Source organism: Papaver somniferum, chromosome 1, assembly GCF_003573695.1.
Source record: "Papaver somniferum cultivar HN1 chromosome 1, ASM357369v1, whole genome shotgun sequence".
NCBI lineage: Eukaryota > Viridiplantae > Streptophyta > Magnoliopsida > Ranunculales > Papaveraceae > Papaver > Papaver somniferum.
This window is the reverse complement of record NC_039358.1, coordinates 159,514,642-159,525,458: the sequence shown is the minus strand read 5'-3', so window position 1 is coordinate 159,525,458 and position 10,817 is coordinate 159,514,642. Positions and strand designations below refer to the sequence as shown.

General features: G+C 36.4%; 2 protein-coding genes across 8 annotated transcripts; both read left to right on the top strand.

Moving 5' to 3' along the window:
• The first annotated feature begins 424 nt into the window (after nucleotides 1-424).
• LOC113305634 (F-box/FBD/LRR-repeat protein At1g16930-like) lies at nucleotides 425-5,552 on the top strand. 7 transcript variants are annotated; one of them, XM_026554665.1, is made up of 8 exons: nucleotides 425-607; nucleotides 1,547-1,638; nucleotides 1,746-1,897; nucleotides 2,089-3,001; nucleotides 3,173-4,189; nucleotides 4,546-4,713; nucleotides 4,824-4,865; nucleotides 4,982-5,552. In XM_026554665.1, the coding sequence occupies exons 5-8, from the start codon at nucleotides 3,212-3,214 to the stop codon at nucleotides 5,249-5,251; spliced, it is 1,458 nt and encodes a 485-aa protein (XP_026410450.1). In that variant the 5' UTR covers nucleotides 425-607; nucleotides 1,547-1,638; nucleotides 1,746-1,897; nucleotides 2,089-3,001; nucleotides 3,173-3,211; the 3' UTR covers nucleotides 5,252-5,552. The 7 variants fall into 7 exon arrangements, with proteins under 7 accessions (XP_026410450.1, XP_026410445.1, XP_026410453.1 ...); XM_026554660.1 differs by having other exon boundaries at nucleotides 425-1,638; nucleotides 2,089-2,403; nucleotides 2,574-3,001; XM_026554668.1 differs by having other exon boundaries at nucleotides 425-1,638; nucleotides 3,317-4,189.
• A 597-nt stretch (nucleotides 5,553-6,149) lies between these two features.
• On the top strand, nucleotides 6,150-10,466 carry LOC113305626 (telomerase Cajal body protein 1). Its single transcript, XM_026554644.1, has 14 exons — nucleotides 6,150-6,480; nucleotides 6,573-6,635; nucleotides 6,719-6,762; nucleotides 6,891-6,971; nucleotides 7,132-7,205; nucleotides 7,401-7,483; nucleotides 7,996-8,102; nucleotides 8,806-8,948; nucleotides 9,035-9,082; nucleotides 9,311-9,363; nucleotides 9,489-9,573; nucleotides 9,655-9,721; nucleotides 9,823-9,933; nucleotides 10,107-10,466. Exons 1-14 carry the CDS (start codon nucleotides 6,278-6,280, stop codon nucleotides 10,220-10,222), a joined length of 1,278 nt encoding a protein of 425 aa, XP_026410429.1. The 5' UTR covers nucleotides 6,150-6,277; the 3' UTR covers nucleotides 10,223-10,466.
• The last annotated feature ends 351 nt before the right edge of the window (nucleotides 10,467-10,817 follow it).

The following is a 10,817-nucleotide window of genomic DNA, read 5'->3' as shown; positions in this document are numbered from 1 at the left end:
TTTGAGATTGAATAATGAAGATTAAAGTGAAATTATGAAGAATTTGTAAGTGTAGAAGGTGTGATTTTAGTGTTGAAATCAACTCAATTTATAGGGGGAGGATTCGTAGCCGTTGGATATTCCTAGCCGTTGTCGGTGCAGTAGGAACTGACCGGCTCAATGTGAGACGACTCTCGGTTTTGTTTGAGACGAGCCTCGACTCTGTAAGGGCCGATCGTCTCGGATTGAGCCGATCGACTTTGTATGAAACGCGATGTACAAAACCTTTTATTTGAGAGTTTGCTCATCCTTTTAGTGGTTTTTCAGTCCCATTATAGGTGTATAATCACCAAACCAAGCTGTTTGATGTGCCGATTGGAGTTGCTCTTATTCAAGGAAAAAAGGTTGGCCGAGGTTGATTAAACCACTCCTGTAGAGTCGGACTTACACGGTCACACCAGTCAAATCGAGCATTATTATTCATCTGGTAAAACAAACAGAAGAAATGAAAAGAGGGTTTAGGGTTTTTTCTTCCTTGGTTGAATTTCAATCTGCTCGAGTCGGATCGATGCTTACCACTTGTCCTCTACTATTACCGAAACTAAGGTTTGCATAGACGCAATCTCAGGTTATTCTCTCCATTCCTCTCATAACTGATTTATCTTCAGTTCAAGAAAGTAACCATGGCAAAGATAAAGTCACCGAGTTTATACGTTGATAAATTCAGTAGTATACCAGATGCCCTAATACATCATATTTTCTCATTCATGGATATGAAACCACTGTGTTGTCTAGAAGATTTCGGTATATTTGGGTTTCTCTACCTACTTTGAATTCCGATTCTGATGTATTTTTTCGTCATAGAAGGGGGACGAATGGCTCGATTTATAGATTTTGTAGACAGTGTACTTATTGTTCGAGATAATTCTGATATTCAAAGGTTTAATATTATTTGGCATTATGTAGAATCTGATATGCTTGAAAGTCGTATAAATGGATGGATACTTGGTGTCTTTAAGATGTTATTGGAGAATTATGTGGTGATGTTAATGTTGATATGAAATATCAATTTCCAAGTTGTCTTTTTGATTGTAAAATATTGCTAAGTTAGAGTTAGAAATGGGAGGCAAAGAAAACTCAAAGCTTGTTCTTCCAAAGTCAATTGATTTGCCTGTTCTTCTGTGACTGAATCTTGGTTCACTATCAACTGATGATGTGGAGTTAGCTAGTAAACTTTTAAGTTTTCCTCAGCAATTGGTCATAAAGGATTGTGATATAGCAACAGACAATCTTTTGAATCTCAGTATCAGTTCTATTAAACTGAAGCAGTTTGAGCTAAGCAATTGTGGTCACCTTTATACGCCGTAGTATAACATGGCGAAGATTATCAAGTTGAATGCTCCAAATCTTTTCTTATTTGACATGCTAAGATTACATGTCACTAGACTATTCATTAGAGAACTTATCTTTTCTAGTCATTGCTGATATTGTAGTGATATTATAAGAAGAGTAGTGATATTATAAGAAGAAGATGAGTCTCTAGAATTATATAAAGAGTTTTGTGCAGAGGAGAAAGAGTTGTTTGCCAAACGAATGACAAAATTTTTATGGGCACTGTGTAACGTGAAAGAACTGAGATTATCATATGGGTTTATTGAGGTACGGTTGCTTCCTTTTCAAATTCCTATGAGATTGAGATTTCGTAATTGCAGATATGTCATTAAGCCTTGTGACATTATCTAATTGAATCTCTATTGTTTGTAAAGGTTATTTCAGCAGCTCCTGAGTTACAAGATTGTAGAAACCCCAAGTTTTTTAATCTACGATATTTGAAATGTCGATTACTGGAGAGAGCTTGCAAGCAGTAGTATGCTTATTTAGGATCTCTCCTGAATCTCTTTTCTTGGAGTTAAATGAGGTATCAAATTTTTTTTTTAATTTGATTGTTGTTCTTAAGTCATGACAGCTTTTGTTTAGTTGCACCATCAACTCCCAACATGATTGATTTACTCCAGTACCATTTTTTTCTTCCAAAACATGTTGAACATCTAAGAAATTTTAAATTTATCTGCAGTTCTGACTTATTCTTATCGGGTGATTTTCATAAAGTTCAATTCAGAAAACATAGGAGAAGATTGGAATAGAGGGTTGTTATCGCCAACAGTGTTGTCTCATCTCAAGTTAGTGGAGATGAAAGGTGTTCAAGGATGTAATAATGAACTTAAGATTATCGAGTTTTTGTTGAAGAATGCTATGCTCTTGGAGGAACTAGTTCTATTTAGTTGCAAACAGAACTCGTCATCTGGTAAACCTGTCAGACACTTGAGGAAGTTTTACAACAAGATACGAACACTTCCTAGAACTTCTTCGAGTATTGGCTTCTTTTTCTTTTAACTTCGGTAGATGGCAACAAGACATCATGAGGTTACTACTTTTATTTATGTAGCAAAATTGCAAGGTTTTATTGATATGCACAGAAGAACATGTTACCGCTGTTTGATATTGTTTAGATTTTTCTTACTCATCCATTTTTTGCATATGCAAGATCCAAAAGCATAAACATAACACTGTAAATATATTATGGCTAAGTCTAGGCACCCCATTGGAGAGAAGAAGAAGCTAGAAGTAAACAGATTAATTACAAAGCAACTGGGTAACCACTGTGAGAAATTACCAATCTCTTCCAGCCTGATCAGTCTTACTGTTTATGTTTATATTTCATTGTTTAGGATTAGCATCTTATTCGTACACTTTTCTTACACCTTGCTTATCTATATGATCCTAAGGTTTCCTTTGCTAGTATATTGGTCTCAGGGAGGCCAGAAATTTGTAAAAGGAATGTACGGATAAGTTTAGCTGTTATTTGAAATCTTTAGGATTTGGAATTTATTGAAAGACTAATAAGGAACACTTTAAAGGCACAATTTCGTACAGTCTGGCGGAGTTTTCATTCAACATTCAGCACTCGAATCAGCAAACGCCAACGCACCGGATTGACGATTGCGTACTTGCCCCGTGTCCGGTAATCTCTCTCTCTCTCTAGTTATAGTGGGTACTCATCTAGATTTTTAGACCCTTGAGATTTTTAATTTCTTGTTCTACATTTAATGCGATTAGGGTTGCTTTGGTTTCCTTGTTTACCGAAAGATAAGTAATCTGAAAATCTAAACATAGTCATTTTGTATGTCACTAGGCTTCAGATCTGCAATCTAAAAATTTCGTCACAAAATTCATGGAAGAACCAATAAATACTCCATTTACTAATACTGAAGATAGAATCAGCAAGTTACCAGATGATATGATTCTTCAAATCTTTTCCTTTCTCGACATGAAACAGGTAGTCCAAACAAGTGTTTTAGCAAGAAGATGGAAATCTATCTGGATTTCGCTTTTAATTTTAAGCTTCGACCTCAATTTGTTCAAATCGACCTTAACTGGATGTACTGATCCTGATGCTTTCACAGCTTTTGTCAACTGGATACTCATGGTTCGTCACAGCAATTCTGGTATTCAGAGATTTCATCTTAAGTTGAAAACCCTTGATTGCTCTAGGTATTTTGATTTGACAGGCCGTATTAATACATGGATATTTGGTTGTCTGCAATCTAATGTTCAAGAGCTATCTTTTGATGTCGGTTTATTGGCATACCAAAGTTATAAGTTTCCTCTTTGCCTCTTTAATTCTAAGTCGCTGACAAAGTTAGTATTGAAGTTAGGTTGTATGTTGGCGGTGGAGATTGTTCTACCAGACACAATGGATTTACCTATGCTTAAATATTTGAAGCTCTGTGGTCTTTCTATATATCAAGAAAATTTGAATGCTAAACTCTTCTTAAGCTGCCCGGTTCTAGAATCATTGAACATAACAAGATGTAATGTGAATCTCAATGATGTTTGTGTTGCTCCTAAACTTAAATACTTCAAATTGAAATACAATGATTATAATGTAGATGGAGGTGATACTATTAGCTTACATGCTCCATGTCTCAAATCCTTTATCTGTAAGAATTACATGTTTCGTGAATATAATGTCAAGAACCTTGCATCTTTAGTCACTGCTGATATTACAATGATGGTAGAAGACGAAGAAGATAATTCATTCTCAGAGCTTTCTGATCTGGATAAAGAATTTTGTACTGCAAGTATGATAAGGTTGCTGGAATCGCTTCATTGTGTGAGAGATCTAGCACTATCGTATTGGTTCCTTGAGGTATTTTTTCTTCTGTTGTTTTGTCATGATAGATAGATTAATTAAGCTTGCTTTTACTTTTCATGTTTTCCATTAATTTCTTAAGGGTGGAAGCCAATTTCTGCATTTGAAACCTAAAGAGTAACTGGAAAGGAGCTAGCTATACTGCTTTTCAAATGAAGGATTGGTGTTTACTTTCTTTAGTTGTGATTAGCTGTTTACAGTAGTTTTGCAAGTCTAGAGCTATATTTGGGGTTTCTTAATTTCAGATGCCCAGCTTTAGGTACAATTGCCACCATGGATTTCTATGTTAGATAAATTTGTTTCTAATTTGAGCTGCAAGCACTGATCAATCTTTTGGACTTTTGTGTACCAAGGCTGTCTCTGAAGATCCTCAATTGCTAGTTGATGAACTATCTGACCACTTTGGGAATTTACAAAATTTGAAGCTACAAACATTTCTTTCAGAAGAGTCCATTTGTGCAATAACACAGTTACTCAACATTTCTACTAATATTGAATCACTCAAAGTTATTATAGTTAAGGTAAAACCAAAGTCTTAAATTTTTCACTGAATTTCGTTATTTTTACCCAGTTTCAAGACAAATCTACCTTCTTTAGAGTGTTAATGCTAATCTTTTAGTTCTCTATGAAGGATTTCGTTCCAAACCCTCTGATGTATCGATCCATTGACGAGGTAATTGTACTTCTCACTCTTTTTTGTTTTTTCAATGAATAGTTAGAGAACATTAAACTCCAAAGTTCCAAACAGAGTTCGCCATATTAACATTCATTAATGTGGATATTTTCCAGATAATGTTTGATCCTAAAGCAGATGACTGGGAACAGGTACTGCTGCTATTGTATCACCTCAAGTTTGTTATGATTGTTGGCGTTCAATGCCGTATCAATGGACTCAAGTTTCTGAAGATGTTATTTAAGAAGGCTGTGGCCCTGGAAAAAGTGTTTCTATACTATGATTCTGTATCTCCAATTGTAGCAGAAGCTTTCTCTCGGAAGCTTATGACATTCCCGATAGCTTCTTCAAGTATCTCATTCAAGTGGTGGTTGGTTACTTCATAGACTTTCTTTAGAAAGATAGTATCTCTGGATGCAGAGGTTTTCTGTCTTATTTTTACATGTTAGCTGAGATGGCATGCGTAATCTTTCCCGTCTGATGCCCAATTTCCTGTAGTCAAGGCACGGCGAACTATTTATTGGGTTCCATTAGTTTCCCAGTGTCTGTGATACCTTGTTGTTTCCTTCCTTTAGGTTGCATGTTTCTTCTTTTTTGTTCCCGAGTGGAGGCACTGTTGGGTGTGCTTCTCAGTCCTGCCCCCCTTGTTGTATCCCTTTGTTCTTTTTAATAAATTTTTTTTGCTGGTCAATATGAAGGTTCAATAATGCTTTAAGTTATCTTGAATGTCATGTTTTTAGTTTTCACCTGGTCGTTAATGGTAACTCATTTATATCTATAATGAAATATGAGTTTAGCCCCTTCCTGTATCAAGGGCATGTTACTTGAACTATATTATTGTTAATTATCATTCTCTTCCTGGTCCAACTTGTTCAGTTGCCATGATATATTCTCATTAAGTACCTGTGTAACGCCAACTTCTACTTGCCTGTTATGTTTTTTCATTTTTGGTACCAGAATATGTATCTTGTTGATATTTTTTAATTCAACTCGCATTACGTTAATTACTTGAATAGTTCTCCAAAACAAAAAACCACATTGGAAATGAGTTGATTGCAAAGGGAGATGATTTTTGTGAATTGCGCCTAGCCATTAGTTCCCTCGTATCCTAGAGGTGCCGGTCTTGACTTAAGGTTGGTTGGTGTGATGGTGGTGCTAGATCAAAAATGGGACGACCAGAAAAAAAAAATCCGATTGTCAAAGTTATGTGAACAAATTTCAAGCCGTAATGCAACTATGGGAGAAAATATTACCTTATTGGGGTTAAATTGGTAAACAATATTTTGGTGTGACATAACACTTTTCCAAAATCTCTATGATGTAGGGATTCCCACTTGAGAAGAGGAAATAAACATATTGGCGCGCCTGGAGTGAGAAAACTGAAGCTTAAACCTCAGCTCACCCTGTAAATCATGGGAGAAGAAGTCGATGTGGAAGAAGAACAAAACCCTAATTTGATTAATGAAGAAAGCATAGAAACTACTACAACAACTGAAGATAATGCATTCACTTGGCCAGTGCTTAGATTCGATGTTCTTCCCTATAAGACTTATCAATTCCACAAACAGTTCACCAAAAGCTCAAACCCTAACAATTTTCTCAAAGGGGTTAAATGGTACGACAGTTTTACCCTCTCTTTTTTCTTCTTACCCCAATATAAATTTCGTATTAATTTACTGTTATTTGTTTGATTGGATTATGTTGTAGGTCTCCTGATGGTTCTTGCTTCCTTACTAGCTCTGATGATAACACACTTCGCAAATTTGATCTGTTAAGTTCTTACCTTTTTGATTTAATACCCCCAAACTGTGGGTTTTGGTTACTAAACCCTTGTGTAAATCTATTTTGAGCAGGCCGGATAATGTTGATAGCACTCAAGAAGATACCGCTAATGAAGGTAAAGTAGACACTCATAAAGAATAGATTTTAATATACTTTCAATTCAGGATTTCTCTGTTAAACAAGTTTCAAATTGGTTTAGTTAAATGTTATTTTCTCTGACTATATTTGTGTCTTTCGTTCAAGATTCTTATCTAGCAAACCTTGTTCTGAATGAGGGAGAATCTGTGTATGATTATTGTTGGTACCCATACATGTCCGCTCCAGGTACAATTCTTGGTTCATATTTTTTTTCTTTTTTTGTTGCTTCAAATAGTATAACTTTGATTCATTTGTTGCACCCAAATGTGGGCCTTTCATGGCATTGCTTTGAGTATATGTTTCTTTTATGGTGACTTAGCTTATTGCTTGCTGGTTAACATTTCAGACCCAACTACCTGTGTATTTGCTACTACCACTCGTGATCATCCTATTCATCTGTGGGACGCAACTTCTGGTCAGGTGCTGAATGATTTTTTGAGAGAAACCCTTTTTTTCTTTCTGAAATTTATAGAGATCATAGCTGACTATACATATGATGCACGAAAGGGTGCAGTGCCGACCATTTCAGCGGCTTTGCGGAAGTTAGTTTTCTGTTTTGCAGCTTGCTTCTATATCAAATACTTACTATGCAATTATGTTTATCTGATCCTTCAGCTGCGTTGCACGTACCGGGCTTATGATGCTATGGACGAAATAACTGCTGCCTTCTCAGTTGCTTTCAACAACTCCGGAACAAAGTAGAGCAATATCCCTTTTATCTTTTCTCTTATGTAACTATTATATCCAGCAGTTCAGAAAATTGACTAGCTGATGTCTAAGTACCTATTCTCGTTGGTATGATCAACATTTCACTTTTTCTTTCTGATATCCATGGATAAATGCTTCCCATTTGATAGGCTGGTTGTTTCGCTCCTCTATCCTCCTGAAGGGGTGTCTTATTTCTTTTATACTTTTGTATTAAAGGGATGCTTCCTTTTCAATCCTCCTCTATCAAAGGGATGCATCCCTTTGATCTTTTCTCTTATGTTATTATTGTATCCACCAGTTCAGAAAATTGACTAACTGATTGCTAAGTATACCTATTCTCGTTGGTATGATCAACTTTCACTTTCTTTTTTCTGGTATGCAAGGATTAATGCTTCCCGTTTGATAGGCTGATTGTTTCGCTCCTCCTGTAGGGATTCTTATTTCTTTTGTACTTTTTTTCTATTTACAGAAATGAGGTTATTTTACTTTTCTTCTTTCGTAGGGTTTATGGTGGATACAATAAGTCTATAAGGGTATTTGATCTGCATCGTCCTGGGCGAGATTTTGATCAATATTCAACTACTCGGGGCAAAAAAGAAGGGCAGTCAGGTAATTGGGTTACAACTTACAACTAGGTTACTTTAATCATGACTGTACATATTTTTATCAGTTACTGATACAGGCCTTATTGCCACAAGAAGGGACTGCAGTTTGCACAATGATCCTATCAGCTTTTAGTGCTCTTGATTTACTACCTGTCGGCTCTATTTCGGACCAGTCCCTCATGTATTTTTACTTAGCTTGCTAGGAGTAATTTAATTAGGCTTTTTGTTTGGGCAAATAATGCCTGCACCACATGTAAGTGCTGTTCATGAGAAGAGAACTAAGTATTTTTCTCATGAGCTGATGAGTGAGCTGGGTTTTCTATCTGTGGGCGCGGACATTGTTGGTGGTGTCACACATATTTCTGGCCATCACAACATGTTGTGCTTGAACTACTATTTGTTTTTTTGCCAAAACTATGGTATGCAGAGCCTAAATTTCGAGCTAGTGATCTTTCGTAGTTCCATGGTTGAGCCGATGTCTCTTTAGTACAGTGGTGAAGCCATTGGTGATGATACCAGTGACCTGAGTTTGAAACTCATGAGCATCAAATTCTTTATTGATCCAAATCCCCCCAAAAAAAAAAGTTTCATGGTTGAGGCCCTTTTGTTAGTCACACTTTTGTAACACCTAGTTTTCTACTACTTTCTAATTGTTATGAAGGAGGGTTTTACCTGTCAGATATTTCATACGTTTTCCAAAAACTCAGGTATTATATCTGCCATTTCCTTTTGTCCTACACATTCTGGAATGCTTGCAACTGGTTCTTATAATCAGACTACCGCGATCTATTCAGAAGATAATATGGAGCTGTTGTATGTTTTACATGGCCAAGAAGGTGGTGTTACTCATGTAAGTGACACTGTCTATGATTTTATATGATTTTAAGGAATCTTGTTGACCGGTTATGTTACCAAGTTTCTGCACTTGATTTGCAGGTACAGTTCTCAAAAGATGGAAATTATCTATACACGGGTGCTCGAAAGGTAGCCTCTTCTTCCATTCAAAAAATCAAAGTAAAAAAACGTAATGAATGATTTATAAGTTTAGAGGTTAAGTGGTTAACTGTATGTAGTTAAGCTGAAGTCAGCAGTTAGTTGACAGGCCATGTTCGTCAAACTTATTTATGATGAACAAATTGTTCATGGGATACAATGTTGATTTTTAGTATCAGTCTCTTATCTTGATCCTGTAAATATTTTGACACATTGAAGGATCCTTACATACTTTGCTGGGACATACGGAAAACTGCCGGCATTGTTTACAAGTAAGCAACCTACTGCCTTGACATTACCATTCAAGTGAATTGTTAGAATCCGAGTTTGGTTTTTGAAGCTGAGATGAGCTTGTTTAGACCACACATGCCTGACGTTATTTGGCATCTGCAATTAGGTTGTACAGATCTTCAGATTCTACAAATCAGCGGATATTTTTTGATATTGAACCTTCTGGACGACATCTTGGTACTGGCGGTCAGGTATTTCTTACCCAACTCCTTCGGATATATATAGGTATCATGGAAGACCAAATCGATTAATGACTGTATATTCTTCACCAGGATGGCCAAGTTCACATTTATGACCTTCAGACAGGGCAGTGGGTATCAAGCTTTCAAGCTGCGTCTGGTATGCGCTTTCATCTCTATATTAATGAACAAAAGAAATACTATGTCCTGTATTAGTTGTGTAAATGCCTCTTATTTCCATTATTCTTGATTTTATTGCAGATACCGTTAATGGTTTTTCTTTCCATCCATTTCACCCGATGGCTGCCACGACATCTGGTCACCGGAGATTTGGCACACTTGATGAATGCGATGACCACTATAACTTGAGCTGTATATTTCTTGTCACTTTTTTTTTTCTCTAGTAACCTGTCATGTGATTATGCATTTATTTAATTTGCTATTGTAAACAATCACATTTCTTTGTTTGCTACCCTGTAAGTTTCATCATGATGTAGCTGAATGTCTTCTGCACAAACACTAAATATATTTTTCTGCTCGTGCAGGTGAGGAAAACTGCGCTTCTGTTTGGAGTTTCTATTCTATGTCAGACGCAGCTAACTTTGACTATGGAGATTCAAACATGGAAACTGAACCTGAAAACATCCAACAAGATACTTGAGTTACAATAGGCCGAATCAGTAATGTGTATATTGTTGTGCTCTATTTTGTTTGTGAGCTACTTGGCTTATTTATTTATTTTGACTCAAAGGGCAATGCAGAAAAGTAACATTCCCACCAAGATGGTGAGAAGCTACAAGTTACAAAGAGTGCTCATGAAGGAGACACAATACCAGAACTTGCTGTAAAAACAAGCAAAATAGAAAAAAATAAAAACACTACAATGGACCAATCTACTTGGCTTATGTCTGGGTGTGTTTTTATTCTCTTTTAAAATGCAGCATACAGTAACGTTTGGTCTCCATTACTGTTTGCAACTTCAACTGTATCAGTTCTCATGGAGGATAAATCTGTAATTTTGTTGTGGGAATTTGAAGAATGAACGCAGCATATTTATACGGCAGATTCGATTATTTATTGAACTGCCAGGTTCACTAAATCTTCAGTACCAGACTCCGGACTAGGTCAGACATGTAACCTTATTTGCGGTCGATGGTCTGGTGATATCCAGATCAAGGAAAAATATCTCCATAGGGCCAGATCCTCTGTACCCAAATTTCCCTGTGCCCTCTGTACCTGCCAATTAGTTTGGGACA

Excerpts from the sequence above, each read along its gene's own strand:
- LOC113305634 (XM_026554665.1), top strand. The coding sequence starts at position 3,212 with ATGGAAGAACCAATAAATACTCCATTTACTAATACTGAAGATAGAATC. Across the intron at positions 4,190-4,545 it reads TATCGTATTGGTTCCTTGAG|GCTGTCTCTGAAGATCCTCA; the intron begins GTATTTTTTCTT and ends TTGTGTACCAAG. Across the intron at positions 4,714-4,823 it reads TCAAAGTTATTATAGTTAAG|GATTTCGTTCCAAACCCTCT; the intron begins GTAAAACCAAAG and ends TTCTCTATGAAG.
- LOC113305626 (XM_026554644.1), top strand. The coding sequence starts at position 6,278 with ATGGGAGAAGAAGTCGATGTGGAAGAAGAACAAAACCCTAATTTGATT. Across the intron at positions 9,083-9,310 it reads TATACACGGGTGCTCGAAAG|GATCCTTACATACTTTGCTG; the intron begins GTAGCCTCTTCT and ends GACACATTGAAG. Across the intron at positions 9,574-9,654 it reads ATCTTGGTACTGGCGGTCAG|GATGGCCAAGTTCACATTTA; the intron begins GTATTTCTTACC and ends ATTCTTCACCAG.